Source organism: Amphiura filiformis, chromosome 17, assembly GCF_039555335.1.
Source record: "Amphiura filiformis chromosome 17, Afil_fr2py, whole genome shotgun sequence".
Classification (NCBI taxonomy): domain Eukaryota; kingdom Metazoa; phylum Echinodermata; class Ophiuroidea; order Amphilepidida; family Amphiuridae; genus Amphiura; species Amphiura filiformis.
The window spans coordinates 25230899-25258681 of record NC_092644.1 but is presented as its reverse complement, the minus strand read 5'-3'; the positions used below and the strand labels follow the sequence as shown (position 1 = coordinate 25258681).

Here is a 27783-nt window from a genome sequence, read left to right as displayed (position 1 = left end):
CACAATTTTGCCAATATATTTGCTTAAAGAAAGGGAGAATTTAAATAGGCAAATTTCTCAGAGGCAAATGTGAACACTGTCAAACAAACATGCACCACAGCTCTGAGATATTGTTTTTATGGGCCATTCCAGTTAAAATCCATACACCCCTATTGGAGACATTATCTTAACCTCCTACACTGGGGGTATAGATTTCAATTGGAGTCGCCCATTCAGGTAACCCCATTTGAAATTCACACTCCTTGTGTGGAAGCTTACGGTCATGTCTTCCATAGGGGTGTATGGATTTCAACTGGAATAGCCCATTAGATAAGAATTCCTTGCCATCACTTAGTTGTAATATTTTTGCTTAAATTTAACTTGGGTTTTATTTTCTTACCTTTATTATAAAACAAGAAAAGAAATTTGATGACTTCAAACATCTAAAGATCCATTAAAAGATTACAGTAAGTTTATAAAATGTAATCATATTTAATACTGATTGAAATGGAGGTCAAAAGTATTGATTACATTGGAAACCTCACTCTGCTCCACAAGTTACAGTAGCAGCCAGCTACAAATTATATATAGTGATTCTTTCTGTCTAACCAACATATATTAAGTAAAACAAAAGTTTTCAAGTAAAACATAAGGACAGGATAGGCAAAAAAAAAAAACAACAACAACAACAAACAGGGTTCTGATGGTCCTTGAAAGTCCTTGAATTTTGCGCATTTTTATTTATTTTTAGCCCGTTTTCGGGAATTTTTGCCACATTCTGCTTGCTTTTTCCAGCTTTTCAGAATGTTCCTATTTTGTCATTGAAATTTATTCTCATGCCTGCCTTTATAGATACATGTGGATGACACTGCTGCATTTTGCTAATTATGATATATGATGAAACCCTTGAAAGGCCTTTCCTGCTTTTAACTTTATATTACATCAAGAGACACTTAGCGTTGCATTTGTCTATTATACTATTACTAGAGTTATATAATGCAGCAACTTGAATTGTTTGTGACTTTGGATACATGTGATATATAATTCTGCCAGTTGTGAGATGGGTGTGATTTCCCCAATGTATTAGCTAATTTGAAAAGCCACACTTGCATTTGGCTAATGGAAGCAGTTTCACTTCGTATAAAATCTGACATGATCAGTTCTGTCATGAAGATGTCAGGGACAATTACAAGTACGTATTTAGCTCACTCATTAAGCTTAGTACACAGAATTTCTCATTATCATAGGCACTCCCTGGCCAGTCGTGGTGCCAGGATTTTTTCAGGGAGGCATGGGGGGAGGCAAAATTAACAAATTTTGTGCAAAATTGCCGTAAAAAGTAAAACATTTTAGGTTTTTGCTGGGGGGGCAACTGGGGAAGAGTTCTGCCTATGGGGCATTTCCTCATGCCCCCCCTTGGCGAGACCACTGTTAAAACTAACTTATCAGCCTCTAAGAACAATTCTGATTACAAAGACGGCAAGCTCAAGTATTGAACCAATGAATGATATGGAAAGAATAGTCTGTTGGGCTGAAGAGAATTAAGCTTAAAACTGAGATCTAAAAGGTGTATTTTGATTGGTTTATTAAATCATCTGAGTAACCAATCAGGAACTCTGTAAAAAGGCAGTAGGGTTCAAATTTACATACATACACATGTACTTTCTCATTATGAAAGTACAGAGAGAAGCAAAAGAGGGCCACTCTCTAGCCCATACCAAGTAGGACCATTTTTCTATGGCTCCTGGGAAGCGCCCAAGAAAAAAGGCTTCTCTGGCAGGCTACTGTGCATTTAGATTGATATATAAGGAAGAAAGGCCCTGTTTCATGCTAACCAGTAACCACTCCTAACAACTAAGGTGAACAATTACAATATTTACTCCAGTTTACTCGCAGCCTTTGGTTAAAAAGAAAGGAAATTCTAAATCCCATCTCAACTGCCTTAAAGGATTAAGACTTGTCACAACTCTACCTACAATTAGCCCCTTCCCCCCAAAAAAATTGTTGTGTTGCCCTCAGTGACCGACCCTAAATTCTGAAAAATCAGGGTCACAATTTTTATTTTTGAATGATGCTTTTTCATATACATGTATTATCCAAATCTCAATGTTTTTCACTTAAAATGAATGTTTTGTTGAAAGTCTAGTCTTAAATTGATTATCTAACAGTTTTTGACTTACGTTTGGCGGACAAACCGTGAAAAAAGTATTTAGGGGTGAAAACAGTCAAAATTCCAGATTACTTAATAATGTTATTAGGGGTAAAATGTCACATATTTTCAGATTTTGGCACTTAAAACCCCTTATTTTTCACTGATTTTGAGAAAAATTCATTTTTTTTTTTTTTTTTTTTTTAAAAGGGCCGTTTTGGGGTGACAAAAATTTTGACTTGCTAATTTCCTGTGAGTGTATGAACATGAAAACTATCAAATAGTGCCTAATTTTCTATGCTAATTGTGTAACAAGGGTACAATTGTGATATTAAAAGCATTGAATGGGATCCATATATTTCTTTATTTTCAGTAGCAGGGTAGAAACTCAAAGGTTCGGGTGACAATTGATTTGGAAAAAAGTATAATATTTGTCTCATTTTCGATTTGAAAATGCCATATCTCCACAATGGTATGAGCTATAGGGATGTTTTAAGTGTCTTTTTGCTCAGTATTTCAATAGCTAAATGGTGATATAACAAATAAGTAAGCTAGATTTACAGAAAAGAAAATAACTTGTAATATGCTACCCCCACCCCTAACAATTTTAAGAACGTGAAAAAAGTAATGGATTTTGTTAAAAAAATAAGTCCTTCAAAACTGGGAGGTGTAAGGCTAAACAAAGAACATGTTGCTCTAACCAATACCTTTCTCTAGAGCAACATGTTTTTTTTTTTTTTTTAAGTATCTCCATTTTGAAGGACTTATTTTTTTTAACAAAAATTGTTGCCCAAATTTGACGGTTTTGGGCAGAAATATGCCTGTACAGTGCTATGGGGAAAATTTTCAAGTTGATAATTATGCATTTTTTATGTCAGATTCAGTTTCTACACAAAATTTCACCCTAGAAAAAGTTCCTTTAAGTAGGATATCTTTCACTTCAAGTTTCCTCCATTCTGTCCGCCAAACGTAAGTCAAAGCTTGAACGCTGTCATATCCAGTAGTCAAAATTGACAAATGTCCCTCATGGAAGAAGCATTATTTAATATTTGTGGGAATTAAAAAAAAAGGTTTAAAAAATACAAATCAACAGACCAACCAGCTGCCCGATTTTCTCAAATAAAGGCAACACAATTTTTTTGCCTTGTGCCAGATTGGGGGGGGGGGCTGAAGATGATTAGATTGTAAGTTTGACATTGTCATTCGTACGTATTCCATGAAACGATGAAATTTTGATTTATTTTCACTTATGATCTATGAGCTGGCTAATTTAAAGTGAAAATAATATAATTCCTGTGAAAGGAGAGTGATCCAATAATTCATTATGTGCTTTCTATTGTACATGCAATTAATACTAAGCGTACAAATTAATTTTATTTACCATTAATCAGTTTCCCCACAAATAAAATTGTCATTTTCATTGAAAGTTTCATTATACAATTCTAGTTTTTCAGTAACATTAAGTCTACAGACATTTGAAATTAGCCATTTCTCAGTAACAACGAGACCAAAGTTTTCTACAAAACCATTAAATGGCTTTTAAATATGCAATTCATAACAAGTATAGACAGTTATTTTTATTTGCCATTAGTTTGAATTCTATTTCCTATAAACATCAAATACAATTTCCCCTAAATAATTATTATCAAATGAATTCTCAGTATACACATTAACCTGTATATCTACAAAATGTAGACATTTGAAATTGGTTTTTCAGTGAGCACTATTAATAAACATAAGAAAAAAATCATTACCCCCCTTTAAATTATGGCCATTATTCAAAAACGAACTATTGTATTACAAATCTGTAAAATGTGTTGGAAGCAGAATTTATTTCTACCCATTTTGGCACCTCATTTAATACAATCGCCCAGAAAACTTTAAAACACCAGTCAATTTAATGAAGTGAGGTCTAGATTTGAAAGTTGCACTTACAACAATACAAAAACAGATAAAGTCTTATTCAGATTTCATTTGACAGCTTAACCATCGCGTGTGCATTGTACCTTGTGCAAATAATATGCGCTGGACGGCTAGCAGTACGCTTAATTTGTAAAAGGGAATCTGAATAAGACTTTATCATTACACAGATTTCCTTCCATTATATTGAATACAAATCAATAGAATTTACTGCAACTTTCAAATCTTGGGTTACATTGATTTAAATGTATGCTGTGGCATCAATATTTAGTCAATTGCTACAAATGTGGTATCAAAATGCGCAGAAAAATAAATTCTGCTTCCAACAAATTTGACAGATTTGTAATACAATAGCCTGTTTTTGACTAATGGCCATTATTCAAAGGGGGGTAATTACTTTTTTTGAGATGTTTAATTGAATTCTGCAAAACTATGAAACTTTGATATTGATAACATTAGTATGACAAACATGAGCATGTGCTGCATTTCATGAAACAGTACATTAATAGAGCATGAGAATTCAGTGTAAGTCAGACGATTAATAATATTGCCTTAAGTAACTGGAGCGAAAACGGAAAGACTATACCAAGAAAACATTATGTACTAGAGACGGATGTGATAGTTGGGCTATTTTAGAACTGATGACACATCATGGGTCTATTTTGTTGACCTTGAATTTGAAAAATAAGATGTTTTTGAAATATCGGAAGTGTGCGTCTTTGCTATGTATTAATGAGGTCAAGTACTGAATATCATTTGTTGCTGAAGAAATTAGACAAATTGGCTAGTATTGGAAATCCACACAACCCCTGTGGAAGATTTGGGGAAGTATCTTCCAGGGGGTATGAATTTCAAAGGGAAGGAACATATTAGGCAGTTCCATTTAAAACTCACCCTCCCTCTCCATCTTTCTTAGATGGTGTATGAAATTCAAATGGAGCTGCTTAATATGTTCATTCCCTTTGAAATCCATACTCCCTCTGCGGAAGATATTTCCCAAATCTTCCAGTTCCACAGGGGTAGTGTGGATTTGTTGATGCCTGGCCTGTTCGGGATCATACATTAGGCACAGTTCTGTAACCAGTATTTTTTTTTTTTTTTTTTGCTATGACATTGATTAAACACATCAACATCTCAGCTCACTTGCAATGATTCCTCTCGCTAAATGTTAAAATATAAACAGCACACTCCTTAACTAAAAGTTCTGACTGAAGAATTTGGATTTAGCTGTTTCATTTGGCAAAGTGGGATAATTTTTAATCCTCTACCCCCCCCCCCAAAAAAAAATTGGGCTGCATATTTCTGGAATCTGGAGTACTAAGTTATCATCCACAGAAATTTAAATTTTGAAGGGGTTTTGATCAGATAATACAGTAATTTTTCAGGTCAACATTACATGTTTCTTAAAATATTCTATAAAATATCCTATTTGATAAAACCAAGACAGATATACTTGTTCACACAGTACATGTACAGGATTTCTAAATTATCTTTGCTGAATTATGGATTATTTTGGGCCTCATAACTGCTAAATTATTAAAGTATATAAAAGTATACATATTTAGAATGGCAAAGACTTGATGAACTCATCTGTGAGTTCAAATTTGGGCAAAAATGCTAATTTTCGGACAAAATTCCCCAAACGGGTTTTTTGGCCCAAATTTTTTTCGGACCATGTAACAAAAAAAAAATTATTGAGTCAAAATATTTGTTTATTAATTTTTAAAAACTAGATAAATATATCTAGGACCTGTTTATTTTTTTTTAATTTTTAAAATTTGGATCAACTTTGACCACCCTTAACTCATTGATAAAGGTAGTAATATTACCAGAAGTAACTGGAGCGAAAACGGAAAGACAATACCAAGAACAACATTAGGTGGTAGACAGGCAAGATAGTTGGGCTATTTTAGGACCAATGACACATTGTGGGTCTATTTTGTTAACCTTGAATTTAAAACAGTGTCATAATCAAAATGTTTTTTTTGTTGATGAGTATAACCAAATGAACTGTTCAGGATGGAATAAGTATATTTTTCAATGTTTCATTTTCGCCAGCCCATTCGGGGCTGGTACCTGTTTCAGGTTTGGGGTCAGTTTACTCAAGAGATTATATTTTAGTGGTATTGGAATGATTTTTTTTTTAACTTTTTGTGGTTAAATTTTTTTAAAATATTTTAATTCGATTTGTTAGGAAAAGTAAGTATGTTTTGCCGTTTCAACGAATCTAAAACAGTGAGTATTACCAAAGTTATGTTTGAACTAATTAGTTATGACTTTAAAAGTGTAAAGTCCTAAATGTAACAATAATAGTTAATATATATAGCATCATATGGTCAGCAGAAGAAAATCTGACATCACCTATGATGTCATATCAGTGTCCTTGACCGGGGTCCTTACTCCTTGACCACTGAACAGCGTGATATCATGTTGATAACAGATCTATAGAATCAAAATCTTCATCATATCCCGGATCATATCACAGATTCTCAACAATCTGTGATCATATGGACCATATTGATGTGAAAGTAGTTATCTATCATATCCTGTGTCGTTTTATGGATAAAAATGACTCAAAATGTTATTGATGAAATGGTTGCTATCATAAACATCAGTTTTGTCTTTTCAACGGGAAAAATCCGATGCAAAATAAAGTTTTTAGGGCCTAGCTATAATATGGGCATAATTTATGCATATAGTATTGAACAATGTACCCCATTTGACATGCACTTATAGATAAATAAATTGTCTTACTTTATTAATTTAATAACTTCTTTATTATAATAAAATGACACATAACTATTTGATTCATAAAATTACATTCAACAAAATGATTGAAGAGAAAACACACAAGGCACTAGGCAGACTGTTATAGAATGGAGTATGTAAGATGCCATGTCCATAGCTTCATGAGGAGTTTCCGACTAGCAATCAACATGATCAGCACATTCAGAAAAACACAGTTTAAGAGTGAAGATTGTAGTGAGTAACCAGTCCTTTATAAATGTGCTGGCCACTATCTATTATAATATAGTAGGCTTAAACTATACATTGCGAATTAATTAAGTTATTTTAAAATAAAATGTACATGTAAGTTAACTCAAACCGGCAGTGTATATATCGAAAGCAGTGAAATCGGACATTCCTAAGCGAAGATATTGAGTTCGTAAGTTCTGGTATTACAAAATTGGAAATTGAGATATCGTGGGTAAAAAGCTGAAAAGACAAAAAAACCAACGACAACAACAACAACAACAACAACAGAACAAACAGACCAGAACAATTTGGAGTACATGTAATGAATTAAAAGAGTTGACATGAGATTAGGAATTAATGTTTTCTGCTGTTTCAGTGTGCATGTTCTCATCGTTGATGGTTTGGTGGACTGTCATGTAGATGTAAGCGTGATCCTAAAAATGCCTTTCACATTGACCAAAACTAAATACAAGACCTCTTCTACATTGAGGCTGGCTTTCCCTTTTAAAGGGAATTTTTATTTAATTTAGTATTTTTTTAGTTTTCAGTCTTTGAAAAGGTTGTCGATCATACAATATATTTGTAGCATTTAATAATAATAGTATAATGTGCACATATTTATTATGCGTCTACAAAAATAATGTTGAAGCGCAGCACTGTGCAAGGCATTGAAAACATTAAAACAATATGCAAATATTACAAATGGCAAAATATATAGAGAGATAAAAACCATATTAAATGACAAGAAACATGATAAAAGCATGCAACAAAATATAATAAAGGGCACGACCAGTGGGTGGTTATGGCAAAACACACAAGAGAAAACCAAGAGCCAAATTATCCACCCCTCATGCACCACAAAACAAAATATTGTAAGGCAAGGGCACAGTGAACCGACAGGCATTCCAAGTGGTCGAGCAAACACCAAAGGTGAGAAAAGGTGCCATGGGTCAACCGCTGCCCCTGTCAAAAACCAGCAAAAATATGTTATAAACACAAGAATGGCAAACTATAGGAACACTATTAAACAGGGTTGTGAAATCTCCTCTTTTAAGCTGAATTCCTCTTTTTTGGCAATTTCTTTGATGCAAAATTGTAGCTTTTTCTTTCATTTTCAGCCCATTTTGAGCATATTTCTGTGCTTTTCCTCTTTTTTCCTCTTTTTTGAACTAAGTTCCTCTTTTTTTCAATAGAGGTCACTCACACCCCTGATTAAAGCAAGTATGATAGAGATAGATCATTTGGTATCTTTTGAATGTGACAAAATGTTATTGAAACTTTGACTTCATTGGAATCTTACTGATAAGATTCATGAAAAGCAAGTGGAGAATAGAGGGCAAAAAGGCTCTATCTGCAATAGCTGCCCTATAGACATTTGACAATTTCTGCATTCTATACATGTATTGTTCACATCTAAACTAAAAATATGACACATGGCAGCTATTACAGATAGGTGCTTCTTGCATTACCTCCTCAAAGGTAACCATCAGGTACTCAGTCGCATGCTTGAATATTGGAATTTGATTTACATTGTTAAAAAATGGTCTATTCAGGCACCCCATTTGAAAAATTATTAAATATGTCCAGAGAAATCTCAATTTTGTAAATGTATTGAGCAAAACAAAATCAGGTTTTTTATGCTTTTTTGGGGGGGTGTCAAAAAGGTTCAAATTTTGAGGAGTTAAACTTTTCACAAAATTGCCCCTTCACCAGGGAAAAAGGTTCTCTTTTTCAAAATCTGCACCCTGAAATAATTTTGCATATGGGCCTGGGTCTATTCCATGCATCAAAATGTATGTTGTTTGCATTTAATTGCATTGTGACATTTCAACATTAGACTGTAACAGCTTTTAAAATCGGTGTTTATGTAAGATGACAGCCGTACACATTAAATCACGTTTTTATCACTCAACATAATATAAACATATTATCACCTCCGCTTGTATGACGTGTTACATATAAGGCTAAAAAATGTGTGTCCTTTGGAAGTGTGGAAAAACCAAGATGTGACATTGGTCTTTTGTTTTTTATTTTTTTTTATGATGATTTGTGTCATATCATAATGGTAAAGAAACTGTCAAACCTCTATTTTAATTAGCTACAAGAGGGAAGAATATTAACTTTTAAATTGATATTTAACAAATAATTAGTAATATCATCACACAAGCACAATAGCTTACAGAGGAAATTAAATGCTCTCTTGTAACCACATACCATGTACCAGTAGCTAATTTGTAACATTTGATGATGGAACAATATAAAGAGTATTACAATTGATTGAAAGCATCTAATAATTGCACTCCAAATACAAAATGCAGTGTTTAAAAAAATAATGGAAATGGATGCTTCTATATCGCTCATTATTTTTAATGACATTTTGTTTTAAAAATATCTCAAGTGTGTGCCTTTGCCTTGTATTAATCAGGTTAAGCACTGAGTATCATTTGTTGCTCGAGAAATTAAACAAATAGGCCGAAATGTTGATACTTGTCCTCTTTGGGCTCATGCATTAGACACATCAACATCTCAGCACATGTGCATCTCTTTCAACAAGTTAATACACATCAAACTAGGACACCCTGCCTTTTTTGTTTAAAAAGTATGTTATTATTATTTTTTAAATTTTATATCTGTACTGTAACAACACTTACCTTTAAGTATACAGGCCCATCATCATCACCAATAGATACACGCCCAATTAATAAGCACTCATGAAAGTAGGCTACATCTCCTCCCTGCCTGTCACATCTGTGCATACAAGTGATAGAATGGATGTTCCTTAAGTTAAGATCTGTTCGCCAGATGTGTGTTACTGTTAGACACAAGAGATGTAAACCAACGGCCAATAATATTTGTAATCAAATCCTAAAAGTAATGATCCGTTCATTGATGTTCCAATTTTCTCATCACCTTATACATATTGCAGTCTGTCACAGAGTTGACAGTATTTTTTACAAAATGTTACAGCACACTTAGCTCTGCTGTACGAACATATTAGTAGTAGGTGATTAGTGACCACAACTAGTGAGTTGCTCTTTTGATGTAAATAGGCTTGAAAGCACAGGCTGCGATTACAAGATGTAAAATCTAACTGTCATTATCTGAAATTGTCATCAGCAAAGTTCCTCACACCTAAGGGGTTGAGGTGAAAGTAGGTGACATCAGAACCTTGCTCCATCCATAGATCCCAGAAGTTGGATGTGTATGCATACTTCCTTTCACACCACTGTCAAAGTATCGCAGAGTAAAAATAATGTCTTCCCATGATGCATTGCAGGAAATTGAACTATATACATTATAGACATTGCTATTCTTTGCTTATTGGATGGACCACACTGCGGAATATAGGCCTCCTTGCCCTTTGGGTTGATAATAAGTGCGGATGAATTAGCGAACTCAAAACATTGCAATGGCGCAAGTGAACACAAAAGGGAGTTTGCTCATAAAAGCTGACAAGGAGTGAACACTCTACAAGCATCAGCCAAATGCAATGCTTAGAATTAAGGCTCAGTCAGGCACAGGACTTTCTTTTTTTGGAGTTTAACAATGTAAGGGGTGGTCATTTTCATTGCTCATAAACAGGGTCAGTTTATACATCTTAGAAGTATTATCCAGAGCTATTATCTCAACAGTGGCATAGCCAACATTTTTTCAGAGGGTGGGCAAAGGGGGAAGGGAGGGGAAGACAAATTTTAAGGGGAAAAAAAAGTACAAAAAGGCCTAAAAATCTTAAATATTGGGGAGGCCACCATCCCACGAGAGGGGGAGGGGCAAGACTTAGGCGTAACTAGGGTTGGTAACGCCTGGGGCAAGAAACAAAATTGCCGCCTCTACCCCCACCCGAGAATATCTTACTGTATCTCAAACCATATAGTAAAAATAATTGTCTCAGTTTGAGAAAATAACAGATTCTGTACTGGTTGTTACAACTATGGCACAATGCATGATGGGAAGACATGATATACTACTGTGAGTTTAATAATCCATTGTGCTGATTGGTCTTTCATTCACTGACTGGCTTGGAATAGTCCATTCAAATGTGGGTTTGGGTTTTCCGATTTGTCTGGTGTTTAGTTGTTGTGGTTGACCAACTAGTGTATGTAATGGGGTTAATTTGTGGCATTAGAATATGTTTTTGGTATGTTTTATGGTTAAGACAAATTTAAGCCATTTGCAGTACTGCAGTGTATTACATTTATAAGAACTAGAAATGAAATTCTTAAAATTAAGATAAACTGGGTTTTTTTGTAGATAAATTTCCATGTGTTTTTTGTTGTTGTAATATTACTATTGATCTCTTTCTTCCAAAAATACCCAAATCTGCTCCAGTCAGAGTGCCCCCCTCCAAAAAAAAAAAAACGCACCCAAAAACAAAACAAAAAACGCAACTGTATATTTTTTAGAAAAAAATATAATATACAACATAAAAATGTAAGGTATATAAGGGAACAAACCAATTTTTGACCCCATACCCTCCTCCCCTACGAAAAGCCTTATGGGACATCATGAAACAATTGGTTTTGTACTAAATTACAGCCAGACTATGGGAATCAAAATGTGTTAATATAAAATTCTTAAGGGTTTCCTAATGTGAACTTTAGTGTGTTCTGGTGCACTCAAGTTCAGAGCACAAAACAAATCCTAACCCTTACTCTTACTCTAACCCTAAATCCTAACCCTAATCCTAACCCTTACCCTTTCATTATTTTGTGCTGTATTAACCCAGGTTGAGCATATCACAGAGTGTCCCTTTAATGTAGGTTGAAACTTTGAGCTTCCATAGAAATGCCAGCACATTAGATGTGAATAGGCAAAGTGCACTGTATCCAGGTTAGGGACGCACCATTTGATACTCAGGGGGGGGGTAGGAAGTTAGGGTCGGGGAAAATTTTTTCGCCAAGCATGAAAGGCGCGTGTTTTTTTTTCGCCGCCAAAGGCGGCAAGTTTTTTTTTTTTTAATTTCATGCATTATACACAGTTAGGTGGGGAAGGTTTTTTTTTTTTTTTTTTTTAGTGTTGGTGGGGAAAGTTTTTTTTTTGCTCATGTAGTGGGTGAAGTTTTTTTTTTTTTAAAAACTTCCTACCCCCACCCTGAGAATCTAATGGTGCGTCCCTTACAGTATTGGCATTCATTCTTACTTAAATGTCATATGAACCTTAGGGTCTCAGCAGGGTAGAGATGTGGAATATAAACATTGCATTGCAGAGAATGTTGATGTATATGATATAAATATTATTTTCGAAATCTTGCGTGTGCTTTATCTTTCTCAACAAACATATAATTGCTAAATGATTCTACCATTTAGGCCTATAGGTTAAAAAAAATTGCATTTTAGGGCAGCGATTCTCAAATTTGTTTGCAAGCTACCTTATTTTTGCACTTTCTCTTATTTTAGGTCTATGCACTGTGACTCTTTCCAACTAATAAGTGTTAGCTTTTAAAAAGAATGATTCTGGATATAATTAGTTGATAGAAAGTCATTTCAGTGCTGAAAATATTTTGTTACTTAATATTTCTTAAATTTTAAGATAGACCATCCAAAGGTGATTTTAAGCATACACATGGCAAAAGTATACCTACCTGCTAAGTTGAATCTTTTCAATTTATCAAATGGTTTAAAAATCACAGGCAACACATTTGAGCATGAAAGGCGTACAGCGTGTAACATATTTGAAACAATATCAAATAATTAGACTACATGCCAGCTTTCAGCAGCTACTATAATTATACTATTAAATAACTGACACTTGAAGATTGAGCCTGTATGATTACAACAGTCAAGGGTATACAAAATTATACAAGCATCAGTTTTTTGAACACCTGCTCATTAGCATTAATTGCCAGATCACTCCAAAATAAAAATATACAAAAAAATAAAATAAAAAGATAGAAGAGCCAGCCACAGGTTTGGAATGTGATTCATAAAAGCAGTAACAGCTAACGCATTTCAAGTTTAAAATACAAAGGTATAAAGAAAGTCCCAACAAATGCCAATTTGCAAGCGTAGCGAGCGGGAAAAAATCAGTGTTTTTTATGGGTTTTTCTTTTGGGAGGGGGTAAAAAAAGGTCCAAATTTTGGGAAGAAGGTCCACTTTTCACAAAATTGACCCACCTCCTCCCCCCACACACACAAAGTTTTTTTTTCCTACCAGCTGATGTTGTGAATGTTAAATAGATTTTGTTATGTAATCTAGTCCTATTTTTAAAGTGATGCTCCCTTCAAGCCATTTTTGAGAATCTCATCACTCAAATGTGTAAAGGCCAAAAACAAAATAGTATGTCTCTGAGCTTGCAAAGATTAAAAAAACCAAGAGGGAATGCATCCCCTCCTGGTGACTCAAGCTCAGTGAAAATAGGCTTCAGATGCATAAAACCTCTAAACTTACATTCTTATTCACACAATGAAATTCTTGTTTACAAAATAATTGGGTAAAAACAATTTAATTGGCCAATTTTTCTTAAGGGCTGGGGTATGACGTTTGGACAGTATTTATTGTGGGACATTAGAGCACATCAGACATATCAATTGCATTCTGAATACGAAGAATGTCATTCTGATATCAAATAATTTTGATTTTTGAAATTCGCAATTTAATACACATTTTATGGCAAATCATTAAAATTGATATTTTTGATATTTAACAGTACTTGAAGTAAACTTTATAAATCTGATGATTTATACTTGTATGTAGGTGGGATGAAAAGCCGACGATCAATTGAAAATTTTGACCTTTCGTATTGAAGATATGGATTTTTTTCCCAAAACACCAAAAAAATTAGGTCTTTTGGGAAAAAAATCCATATCTTCAATATGAAAGGTCAAAATTTTCAATTGACCGTCGGCTTTTCCTGCCTGCTACATACACTTTAAGAATATGTCATTAGATTTATATAATTTACTTGAGGACTGTTATATATCAAAATTTGAAAAATATCAAATTTTTATAATTTGTCATAAAATTTGTATTATATTGTGATTTTCAAAAATGAAAATTATTTGATATCAGAAAGACATGCTTTGTATTCAGAATGCAATTCGATAGGTCTGAGGTGCTCTCATGTCCCACAAAAAATACTGTCGAAACGCAATAAACGCTCATTTTAGATCCCTTAAACAAATTCACACTATAAAACAAATTCATGAGACAGCTTTGAGGCATACTTTTTTTGCCATATATTTGTTTTTGTTTGAATGAAATAAAAGTATTGTTCTATCTGATACGATGTTGTTTGAATGTTGATATAAGAAAATGTTCTGATTATTCAATATTTATCAATTTTTGCTCTCATTTCTTGTACATTTCTGCAGCTCAAGAAAGGTTATCCCAAATTCAAGATCAACTTGACAAGACTGAGAGGAGAGTACAGGATGCAAATGAGGAACTGGACAAGGTATCCAAGGGAACGCCAAGACCACAGGTAGTTTGAAGGAAAATTAATAAAAAATAAATGTGTTGACAGCAGCCTGTAGACTGATATCAGACACAGTCATTTTGACATTATTTAAAAAGTTACCTTTTTAGAGACTTTGTTGAGTAGCTTATGATACCATCACTGCATCTTCATTCAGCTTTAATGCCAACACAGCTTTTCCATTCAGCATTGTGTTAACGATGCTGTGATGACTTCACAAGCTACATTGGTGCTCAATAAAGACTCTGAAAGGTTACTTTTCAGTAAATATGGCAACATATATGTGACCATCCTCCACAAATGGGATGTAAAAAGTTTGTTTTAAGATATGGTCCATTCAACTTCTTAAAAAACAATAGAAAACAAAGGATGTCTCAACTCTTTATACCCGCATGCGAAGCATGGACGGGTATATTGCCATTCTGTGGTTTCATCTCCTTCTCCTTCTCCTCCTTCTTCTATCAAACACATCATTCTGTCAAGGCTAGCGCTAAAACTACAAGGGCCCCAGGGCCCATATGTGGTACACTTATGGGCCCTACCCCGTAGAAGTGCCTTTTGCCCATCTTGGCCCCAGAGGTCAAAGGTCACGGGCCCCAGGGGCCCTAGACTATGCCATAGTCGATTTTTGATAAATAAAATGTTATTAATCATGATGAACGCATTCAGTTGAACTCGAAATTATACTGATATTTAGTAGGCCTACATCAAAATACTAGTATAAAATGGTTATGAAAAAGTTTAGGCTGTATAATTATATTTGTGACAGTAAAAGTAAAGTATAGGCCCTCGTGAGGCTTATATTATTGAATGCAACATATCATAATGGCATAATTATAATGACACTTCAATACTGAAATGAACAATTCTAATTTTAGAATCTGCCAGTTTATTATCCGAAAAACCGACTATGGACTTTCACTTTTAAGCAGAACTTTACCCCGGGACTCACACACTGTCAATCATACTTGTTTATCAATAAAATCTAACCACAAGACTAAGCATGGTGGTACAATCGCGCTAGATGCATACGTTCATCCACCAGCACAAAAGCGCCGCATTCCCTAGATAGTTGTGTACCATGTATAGTTATAATGGTACCAGTACGCGTCGGGAGGATTTAAACAATAACGAGATCTGGGCGACCAATCACAAGCCAGATTCATTTTTAAAGATGCATTACATCATCACCAATTTTAGTTAGGCCAGAAATTGGCCTAACTCTCAAGGCAAAGTCAGTAGTCCACTTGGGAAGCTAACAAACAGAGGGCGTACGGTGACTGAAATGATCAGTTGTGAAAATCTATCAATTGTGCGCTCATTAATTAAATCAGAGTTTTAAGCTTAAATGTAATAGCCAGAGTAGTGCACACTTGGCAAGTGGACTACGGAGAAGTCTACAGGGGCCCAAATGTGAAAATACAAAGTACGCCATTTCTCATCACATGATGCAGCCTCAGGGCCCTGAGTTGGTACACTGATAGCCCTAGGGGTGCTCTATATTTACAAATATACAAGAGCCCCATATGTTATATATTATGGGCCCCAGGGGCCCAAATGTTAAAATATGGTGCAACAGTTTGACAAGCCTAGCTCTAAAAGTACAAGATCACTAGGACTCATATGTGGCATATGTATGGGCCCTAAGTTGTAGATGTGCCTTTTGCCAATTTTGGCCCCAGATGTACAAGGCTGGGGGCCCCAGGGCCCAAATGTTAAAACAAAGGGCGGTCGTTTCTCAGCAAATAAAATAGCTACAGGGTTCAGATTTGGTACACAGATATGTCTTTAGTATTATATTGTCGTATGTATATATAACCCCCATATGTCACATAATATGGGCCCCAGGGCCCCAAACGCTAAAACATGGGGCGGCCGTTACTCAGTAAATAAAGCAGCTACAATGCCCAGCTTGAGTCTACTGATAGCACTTGAGAATCATACTTTAACATATGTACATGAGCCCCATAAGTCATATATATTGGGCCCAGGGCCCCAAATGTTAAAACAAAGGGCCGGCCGTTTCTCATCAATTAAAGCAGCTTTAGGGCTCAGAGTTTGCACACAGATTGCGCCTGAGAATTACATTGTTATATGTACATATGAGCCCCAAATATTACATAATATGGGCCCCAGGGCCCCAAACGCTAAAACATAGGGCCGGCCATTACTCAGTAAATAAAGCAGCTACAGCGCCCAGCTTGAGTCTACTGATAACACTAGAGAATTATACTTTAACATATGTACATGGGCCTCATAAGTCAAATATTATGGGCCCCACAAAGGGCATGGGCCGTTTCTCATCAAATAAAGCAGCTTCGGGCTCAGAATTTGTACACAGATAGCACCTGAGAATTATATTGTTACTAACACCCACACACCCACCCCACACACGTAGGACAGATCCGTATTATATTATATGATGGTAATTCAGCATCAAGTGGTTACGTAATTCTCTTGGTTACCGGATCACGCTACTTTGGTATGCCTTCGAGTGCCATATACTTTATGTGGTGATCATTTCGATCGTGGTTCATTACTCTAGCGCGTGATCCCGTTGACATAGTAACATTACGTAACTTCGATACTGAATTGGAAATACCAGCGTGAAGCGTTAAGGCTGTTCCAGTTAAATTACATACCCATTGGCTGTTCCATTTAATTTACATACTCCCTCTGAAATGGCCCCAAAAAAGGCTGTTCCGTTTAATTTACATACTCCCTCTGAAATGGCTGTTCCATTTAATTTACATACTCCCTCTGGAATAGTTTCCCCTGAATCATATTGCATAGCCTCACTGTGAGTAAGAGAGACTGACAACAGCACCCTATGGAGAGTAAAAGAGACGGCTCCCCTGGGAGGGGACTTTTTACAATTTCTTTTTTTTAAAGTGCTACGACAGTGCAACCTACGTTCAATTAAAGCTTGTGACTTGGACTTTCACTTTTTACACATACAATTTCTTTATTTTAAGGCCTCAGCAATTAAGGACTGTAAGTTTGGGTACACCGATAATATGCGGGTATAGCCGTATTTGTGTACAAATATATAGCCTTCTAGTTTACTTTCCTTTACTACCTTGCAAACAAGCAGCAGGGACATGTAAAGCTATGTACTATATCATTGTAAAGCTCATTTTGAGGAGATTTTGTCTGTCAAATATCTCAAAAAGTGAAAATGCCAACAATCCAACATCACCATTTGTGGTGGGTGAACACATATACTTTGATCAGCTCGTAATAGGTGGGAATTGTTAGGCTTTTACCACTACGCCGAAAAATAAACCCACGTTAAGAGAGTTATTAGTTGACCTGTCCGGTCTTTATTTTGTATGTTAAAGAAAGTAGACAAAGTATAGGAATTGCATTAATAATTTGTGATGCTTCTGGAGAAGTGTGAAAAGAAAATTCTCAAAATAAAATATTTTGATATTAATCCGTGATGTTATAAGACCCGACGATTACGAGCTGATCAAAGTATAATTATACAAGACTTTTTGAAGATGCTGATGTGGAGTGCAATTAATGCTAATATATTCCAAGAGAAATGCTGAAATGATTGTATTGAAGGAACTCCCCTATTGCAATGTTGATTTGGACAACATTGTCAGCATTTCTACAATACAGTCTCCAAACATTGAAAATGGGGGGGGAGGAGAGTGTAAGATGTGCATTTGCAACTATTATACAAAGATAATGCGGAACTATCACATACTTAGATATACTTAACTCTGGTGATTGCGTGCTTTTAATACCAGCATGTGCTGGTGTGGCAACAAATTTCCACCAGGATTGTAGCAAAGAAACAGAAGCCTGAAATTGGCCCCTTTCCCCAATAAAAATAAATAAAAATGAATAAAAGAATTTAAATTTTTGCGACAATTTTGTTGCAGAAATTTCATGATTCTTGCCCCCTGAAATTCACTTTTCCCTTTGGAACATTTTTTATGGTGTCACCACTGGAATTATGCACAAAAAAACCTTCAGCAGCAGGTCTGAGAGCCAAGGAGTGCTGATTGGCTAAAAATTGTGCTCCTATAGGCCAATTTTTTCATGTTATCATAAAACCGGTGGGGGCTTGAGGCACACACTTGATTATTTTGTAGGGTTGCTATTCTTATTCTCATTTAAATTTTCATATATCATTGTTATTAATAATTTTTGTATATTTTTGTATTTATTTTTATCTGCATCTTGCTAGCTTTCTGAAGAAGAGAAGCAGGATTTACAGCAACAGCTTCTTAACAAGGTCCAAGCAGTCAATGAACTACGGGGACGTATTTCACAAATCGAAGACGGGATGCATAAAACACTGGAAATTATTCAAGATAAAGATGCTGAGATGAACAGATTGAAGAAACAGCTGGCACAGATGAAGCAGGGAGAACCGGGATATGTGAGTTTATCCACTCATGTAAATGAATGAAATGCAGATTAAAGAAAAACTAAATTATATGTTTGTTTGTTTGTCTGTTTGTTTGTTAATGTATTTAAGTGCTTGTTTTAATAACAGTCAAGCCTGTTCTATTGATCATTATCATACTGTCAGTCACAACGAGTGGCAGAAAAATAGCTATGCGATCAAATGCCAGAGATACCAGTAGTAAAATTAATGGTTTAAACAGTTCTCTCAACAAAATAGTGACTTTATACTTATAATCACATCCGTGGAACTTCATCATAATTATGATTGGAGCGGTCAAGCTAATCACATGACTAACAGGAAGACCGGGAGTCATGTGATTTGATGATTGGTTTGTAGGCACGGGCAGGTAGTGTCGTTCCTTGTCCTGGTTATGGTCGGGGTCCATTCCGACGATGTAGTAGGCCACCTTACTGCCCAGTTAAACCATCTGGAATCTGTGTCCAAAATGTTTGTCTCATTGAAATTGTAAGTGAGCTCCAACCGGAGAGGGCTCCCTCTTGTGCTCAGCGAGATGTTTGCAAAAAGGGGGTGTTACCAATGTAATGGTAAGAACAATTGTTGCAATTGATCCTGTATGTAATACAAGAACAATCACATTTAGGTTTATCCTTTGGTGATTTGAGCATGCTCTTGATAGTATTCGTAGCAATTGATTTTACAAAGCTACCATGTATCGGCAATCTCTTTTCGGATCATGTGAGGGATGTAGGAAGCTACACTTGTTATGACTGCTTTAGTATGATAAGAGCATAAAAGTAGCATTTATACTCCGCAATTAGAAAACAATCCCATGTTTTATTTTTAATGCTGCTCTTTGTCCCATTCAGGCACAAGCTCAAGCTGCGGTAGCTGAGAAGGAAGAACAGGTTGATGAAGCAGACAAAGATTACACTGACCTCCAGAAGGACCTGGCTGACTCACTGGATCTGCTGGAACAAGAGATGAAGAAAGTCAAGAAATTACAACGTCAACTTGCAGATGGTATGCATTTGATAAAATGTTACATTTATACATTAGGCCTTTGTGTCTTTTCTGTCTTTAATTGTTCTGCTTGAACATCTTGATTGGGCTATTCCACCCTCTATGGAAAACATGACCTTAGTCATCAACACAGGGGGCGTGCATTTTTAATGCACCCTTCCTTCTGAGCTTGTGCATTAGATACACACCTCCAACAAGTGATACATATTTATTAACCTACCATATTGTCTGTAATAAATGCCTTGCATTTTTCCAAAAAGGGGGGGGGGGCATTTATTAGAAGTGAATTTTGGGGTCAATTTCCCGATGGTGCTCTTGTAGAAAGGAGGGATTTACAATTATACTAATACTACTTCTGATGGCGGTGCTCACAGAATAACGTGGAAAATGACATTTTAATGGTAAACACAACAAAATTACACCCGTAAATGCATCATCAAGCAAGAATCGGACGAAATTAGTGAAATTAGGCAATAAAATTGATGGATGTTTGAGTCATTAGAGGGCTTATTAGAGGGGGGAGCGTTTATTACAGAAAATACGGTATAATCAGTCAGCGGATCTCTCACCTGACTAAAAGTATTTCACACTTTTTACTAATGGATAAACAAGTTGATCAAATGGGCTATTATATTTGAAATCCACACACCCCTATGTAAGGCATGACCTTAATATCCCACACAGTTGGTGTAGATTTCAAATGGTGCCACCCATTCAGGTAACCCCATTTGAAATTCATACTCCCTGTATGGAAGATTGAGGTCATGTCTTCAATAGGGGTGAATGGATTTCAACTGGAATATAGTCCAATAGAGAAAGGTATATAATAGAAAATCAGAACATTGAAACTGAATGTATTGTTATGAAATGCAAAAAACTTCCAAAAAGGCCAATGTTAGCAGTTTCAACATTGTAACATAATATTAACTAATCGTAACCCCTGAGAATCCAACAAATAAAATCCGACACCAGACGCGCCTCTCTTTAAGCTAAGTGGGGTGGCTGGTGGAGTGCAATCTACCCACCCAAACTACCCTTAGGGTGTTAGATTTATAAAGGAAGTAAGAGAAGGCATTCAAATTATCCTGACAAACCATACCCAGGGCCAGAAGGTTACAAAATCTGTACTTTCATGAAAACTGCCAAATAGAATTTGAAATGGATAGGTTAACTAATTTGTGCCAAATGCTATAAATAAATAAATAAAATAAAATAAAGAACTCATTTATACTTTCATTTTATGTTAGTGAAACTGTTGCAACAATTAAGAATTTGTTAATAAATATTTGTTTATTTATAGTGTGTATAAATTGTAAATTGCAATTTGCATTGTATATTTTACCTTGAATTAAAGTTTTAACTTCAACACGACACTATTTTTCGCTCACCTGGAACGTTTTCACTAGTCCGACTAGCGTCTTCAGCAGATGGTGATGCTGTGTTGATATCTTGTCTACAATCGGGATATCTCTCACTGATGACGTCATATGATTGACAGAATGACGTCATAGGATGTTACGATGTGAGCGAAAAATAGTGTAGTGTTGAAGTTAAAACTTTAATTCATTTTATCTACCACTACGTATGAATATCCACTCGTATATATTTTACCTGTTTTGAAGAAATGGCTAATTGTACAATTCTTTTTTTTTTTTTTTTTTTTTGAGTTTATAAGGTATGGTGCGGATTAAGTTGCTATATATTGAGCAAAATACATTCTGAAACCATTCCTTAACCAACCTTAACATATGTGATGCGATCAAGCAAAATCAGTCAGAACTCGGAAATATCAAATTTTCAGTTTCTTATAGGATATTAAAAGGCATTTACATAGCTGCATTTTGCAGAAAACCCCATTGAAATTTAACAACCAGTTCCAAAGGCAATTAAAGAGTCTCCAAAACAAGAGGAAACAAAAAGAACTAGATATATTGCATCCTCAGAAGGCTGCGAAGTCCAGCCGTGACCTTGAAGTGACCTTCTATGACCTTGAAAAGATTTGGAACACAATTGCCTTTTCATAAAAAATGTTGGCATTACGTTTGATAACAATCTACCTAATAAAATAATTTGACCTTTGTTGACCTCTGATGGCCTTGAAATGACCTCCATTTTGTTTTAAATCATATCAATACTACATATTCTAATTTAGATTTAAATTGGACGAATTTTGGAATTTGACCCATTTTGACCTTTGGTTGACCTCTGGTGACCTTGAAATGACCTCCATCATATTTTGAATCCTACCGTGATTACATATACTAATTTTCATTTGAATTGGGCAAATTTCACAATTTTACCCCTTTTGACCCCAAAACAGACCCCTCCCCATGTTCAAGCCAAATCTGATTATAACCCTACATGCACCCAATGCTATAGTCATTTTGGCATTATTCTGATGATCACAGCACTTAATATGCAGGAAAAAGTGAACTTTAAGGTGATTTTCAGTAATCAACCCTATTTTACCCCTTCATGACCTTGAACTCAAAATCCGTGTTTACCCTATAGACACCAGCTAATGTCAGTGCATATGTGTCAATCTCATCTCTGTACTATGTAATCTGTAGGAAAGGAAGCATTTTGAAAGTATTTGGTTATGTGCAGAAAAAATCCCTTAATGACCTTTGACCCCAAATCTGTGTTTACCCCATAGACTCCAACTATAGTCGATGCCGATGACCAAGTTTCATTGCGCTACCATGTAATCTGTAAAAGAAGAAGCATTTTTGGTAAAATTCGCATTTTAGCCAAAATTACTCATCGTGACATTTGACCCCAAATGGGTCATGTCAAATGTAAAGGCTGGGGTAGTGGAACCTTTGCCCAAGTTTGGTTAGAATCGGTCAAATAATTAGGGAGCTAGAGCCAATTATGTCAAATGTTGACAGAAAGAAAGAAAGAAGCAGAAACCACTGGGATGCAAGAGTCCAGCCGTTGCTCGGCTGGACTAAATATTTCCTTTCTTTGGCAATATCTCAAAATCAATATTCCCAAGTTCCGACTGATTTTGCTTGATTGCATCACATATATGAATGAGGAAATCATATTTCAAAAAGATTACTAGTAGGAATTTTGCATACATTATCATAACATAACACACATTTTATTTACAGGAGAAGTTGAGATGAATGATGCCTTGAAACAGGAACTGGAAGATGTAATTGATGGATTGACTGACTATCTAAGGAAGGTGCAAGAACAACAAGCACAACAACAGAGAGAAGCAGATGCCTTGAAGAGAGAGAGAGATAATCTGATGCAAAGATTACAGGAAGCTGAAGCAGAGAAACAACAGATTCCTGTAGAGGAAATAGATGCCATACAAAAGGTAAGAAAGGTGCAAGAACAACAAACCCAGCAACAGAGAGAGGGGATGCATTGAAGAAAGAGAGGGATAATCTGATGCAAAGATTACAGGAAGCTGAAGCTGAGAAACAACAGATGCCTGTAGAGGAAATAGAAGCTGTACAAAAGGTACTAAACTTTGGTTTACCTTAAGTTCAGTAGTTATGTAGGTGCGTATTTCACTGGCTGCAGTATCGAATCGCGCACGTAAAGTTGACGTGGGCGCATACAAGGGCGGTTTATGGGCACACTTGCGCCACAACAGTGAAAAAGCATTGGCACCGCTACCGAACTTGGGAAGAACCTACTAGAGTTGGTAACATCTTATAATGATGAAATATTATCAGTTTCGCCGTCGAGCCATGATTAAAGGAGAAAAATAGGAAAGGTGAACCCGCCTGGGAATTGAAACCAGGACCTCTGGTTTACGAGACCAGCACCTTAACCACTTGGCCACGGGAGCTTCATGATTAGGCAGACTGGGAATTCAACCTATAAGCGGTCACTCAACCCTACCTCTTTCGTGCAATCATGGCTCGACGGTGAAACTGATAAAATTTCATTATAGTTTGCTTATTCCTGTCGAAAAAATCCACCATTTTTCATATAACATCTTATATACTTATTCTGTACTTGCTCGTAATAGGCGAGAATTATTTAATTTTTTTTACTGCGCGAGTCAATAAAGTCCAAACCTACGCTCGCATAAATTCACAAAAGCGTGCGTCATTCACGCAATACACAAAGCACAGTTTGTGTAGGTGGTGCTGCCCGGCCAGCTGTGTGTATGCCACTTTATATCAATCCACAATGCTATGAGTCCCGCCTATTATTATTATTATTATTATTTTATTATTATTTATTCTTTCTTTATTGACGGTAATACTGCTTCAGTGACAAACACTGCTTTTCAAGCAGGCCCTCATTGTATACATGTTATAGCAACAAAATATATTACGATACACAATATTTACAAAAATAGCATACAGTATTAACAATGTATTTACAATATACTAGTATTACAAATAAGTATAATGGTATCATCAACTACAAGATAATTATAAAAACCATGATTCAAAATACAGAAATACAATAATTATATTTATACAAAAATCAAGCAAGCAAATGAACAAAATGTAGATAAAGACAGGCCTAAATTTCTTTAATTTTTGACTGAAATTGGCCTAAAGTCATATTTTCCATCTGAGCTCTTACTGTCGGTGGCAAAGAATTCCATGCATAGGCTGCCCTGACGTGAAAAGCGTTGACCAGAATTTGATTTAAATTTTGGTACAATCAATGTATTAGAAGTATGATTTCTAGTTATATGATTATGGTTATCATGAACAAAATCAAATTGAGAAGATAAGTATGATGGATATTCATTCTTTAAACATTTGAAAACAGTCATTAATAGAGTATTATGCCATCTTTGATCAAGTTTAACCCACTGCAATGTATTCATTAAATCATTAGTTGGTGTCCTTATATCTGCTGAGAGAATTATTCTAGCTAAGTTATTATGAAGTACCTGAAGCCTATTATGGTACTCTACACCAAATTTTGACCAGACCATGCTTCCATAATCAAAGTGGGGAATAACAAGAGCATTGGATAACATTACAGTGGTTTTGTATGGAAGGAAATACTTGATACGTTTTATTATTCCAGTTCTTTTGGAAATTGTTTTACTAACATTATCAACATGAGCTGACCAAGACAGCTTGCTATCAAATTTTACACCTAGATATTTAAACTCATCTACTCTTTCAATGTCATTGTTGTTATATAATAAATGTATATTGTTGAACTTTTTAAGCATTTTGTTTGTACCAAAGATCATAAACTTAGTCTTTTCAACATTTAAAGTGAGTTTGTTTACTTTGAACCATTCAGCTACCTTACTTAGACATGACTCCATTTGAATTTTAAGATCAGATTCATTTTTAGCTTTACACATTAAAGAGGTATCATCTGCATACATTACAGTTTTACATTCAGACACAGCATTAGGTAAACAATTAACAAAAATGATAAACAGTAAAGGACCTAAAATAGAGCCCTGAGGAATACCAATATCAATTGGCCTTAAGTCAGAAAAAGTTGAGTTAACATATTATGCTTGATCAGAGTATAGTGGATATTCATAATGTAGTTGTAATAAAACTGGATAAAAATGTCTGACTCAAACACTACAAAATTTTGCATTCTCCTGGGACAAGTGTTGGTATGGGAGCAGAATGTTTACTCTCGGAATGTTAGGTTACCATCCTTATCAGAACTCAAAATCCAGAACTGAAATCTGGCAAAAGTTTGGACTTAGAAGTTCAAGGAAGAACAGATGATTAATTGTGTTTTCAACTGATTGAGTGTCCCAGGTTAAAGAAGAAATAAAACCAAAAAGCTGTAGGGGTTATTTGAGATAAGCCACTTACTCATGGGAAAGGGTAGTGAAAAACATCACAAAATCTCTTTTGGCATCATTGTAGAACTCATGTGATGTCATAGTCGAAAGTAGCTATTCTGATTGTAGACATAAATTCATCACAGCACCACCTATCGAAATTAAATGTTAGGGTCCAAACCGCTATTAAGTAATATGAAAATTAATTTAAAAATGGTTTGTCTTTCTTAGAGGGTAGATGAAACAGAAGCAATGCTTAAAAATTTGGAAGACGAGAATGAGTCTCTACGTCGAGCTCAAGCCGAGGCTAGCATTGGTGGTGCTGATAAGGACATACAACTTCAAGGAGCTGAGGAAGAGATTGAAAAGTTGAAGGATGCCCTCAAGCAGCAACAGAGACAAGCACAGGTGTGTAAACCCCATAGGCGCTACTGCCTTTCTTACAGTACCCATGATTGGATAATTGCATGATATAAGCATCTGATTAACCAATTAAAATAGAGCTTTCAGATTTCTGAGCAAATTTAAGCTAATCCCTTTTAGCCCTATTAATTATTCTTACTGTATGTTTTGGATAATCTGAGCAGAATTATACAGAAAAGCCAGTAAATGTGCACTTCTCTTTATTCTCATCTTATTAATAGGCTGAGAGAGATGCCTTACAGAAACAGTTAACAGCAGATAAACGGAAGCTGAATGACGCGGCAAAGAAAGCCAGAGCCCTGGGAGACAAAGAGGATGAAGCCAAACATCTAGCAGGGCAGTTAGGTGCTCTACAGGTATTTTTATTTATCTCTTCATGTCTCTGCATCATAAAGTTATTACACGTACCTCTGTACAGAAGGTGTCATTGAAGTAAAACAAAGCAATAAAATTTATAAGAAAATATGCATTATAAAAGGTTATAATATCTATTGCTGGTCAGATCAGATCATATGTGACCTACACCCACAACATGAGTGCAAAGTCGCTGGGGTACTTTGGAAGATTTGATTTGTGAAGACCAAATCAAGGAGCAACACATGCTTTTAAAGCTTATAATATAAGGAATTGAAATGTGAAATATCTCAAAGAATTTTATGCTCATTTTGTGAGAGCAGGTCACTTTACAATTATACAGAATGAACAATTTAAAAATGCATCATACTCTGCCCTGTGTTTCCATTATGTACCCAAAATTATAAGTGCCATTACCCTTATTAGTACCCTTCTCCTAATTAATACTGTATATACATTTGCAGCTATAACAGCAACTCTCTTTCAGAATGAATGTGTGTCATTGGTATGGGTCAAAATTACAAGAAATAATTAGGATTTTTGAAATTTTAATTACTTTTACCTTTGTATCGTAATTCATTTTTCTATTATTCTCAGTTGTACCAAGTTGTTTCACTTGGAAAACACACACAATCTTTAAATATCATAAGTTTACCAAGTACCGTATTAAACCTAATTATCACCCTTCCCATAATAAGCACGCCTACAGAATTTATTTTTTCAAGTGATGAATGTTGAATCGACCCCTTTCAATCATAATAATAATAATAATATTTATTTCAATTGCCATAAATTACAAACATGAAAAACATTAAAAGCAATTTAAATGACAATCCAGGAAAGAAGAAATAGACTAAACAGTCCAAGCACAATGTGTTCTTCTTTCCTGATTATATATTAAAGTACATATAATAATAATAATAATAATAATAATAATAAAATAAATTTAGATAATAGATACGCATTAATTAAACCAGAAACATTTGTAGGGGGAAAAAATGAGTGAAACACTCTATGACATAACTTATATGCACACAAGATGCATCAACAGTGCACAAGATAGGCAGTACAAAAAATACAACATGTGTGAACAAAGTTATTGCCTTAGAGTGGGCCTACATGAAACTCAAATTATACAGCTAAATTGCCTAAATTTAAACAAAATGATAACTGGCCAAAGATTTCAAAACAGCAATTGCAATGAAGTAAACATGCATATGAAAAACATAATTACATCATAAAATGTTCTTTACACATGGCCTTAAACAAGGTAAGGGAGGGCAGAGCGTACATCAGTGGGAAGTTCATTCCACAAACGTGGAAAGGAAACAAAAACAAAAAAGGCATTGGTATGAGAACTACAGTGGAGATACCTAAACTCCTTAACCTTAGAAGGCTTGAAAAATTGG

General features: G+C 35.2%; 2 protein-coding genes across 2 annotated transcripts in view; one reads left to right on the top strand and one right to left on the bottom strand.

The window, feature by feature from the left end:
- The window catches only part of LOC140137530 (uncharacterized), a 51734-nt gene extending 41543 nt beyond the window's left edge, over positions 1 to 10191 (bottom strand). The window contains exon 1 of the mRNA XM_072159245.1: positions 9676 to 10191. The gene's annotated coding sequence lies outside the window, so the exon portion shown is untranslated. The remainder of the gene's footprint in view (positions 1 to 9675) is intronic.
- Positions 10192 to 10955: 764 nt separating this feature from the next.
- LOC140137097 (centriolin-like) overlaps positions 10956 to 27783 on the top strand; it is a 29015-nt gene continuing 12187 nt past the window's right edge. Inside the window, exons 1-7 of the mRNA XM_072158755.1 lie at positions 10956 to 10993; positions 14273 to 14444; positions 18640 to 18834; positions 19692 to 19845; positions 22962 to 23176; positions 25829 to 26005; positions 26242 to 26376. Coding sequence (XP_072014856.1) covers positions 10956 to 10993; positions 14273 to 14444; positions 18640 to 18834; positions 19692 to 19845; positions 22962 to 23176; positions 25829 to 26005; positions 26242 to 26376 — 1086 coding nt within the window. The remainder of the gene's footprint in view (positions 10994 to 14272; positions 14445 to 18639; positions 18835 to 19691; positions 19846 to 22961; positions 23177 to 25828; positions 26006 to 26241; positions 26377 to 27783) is intronic.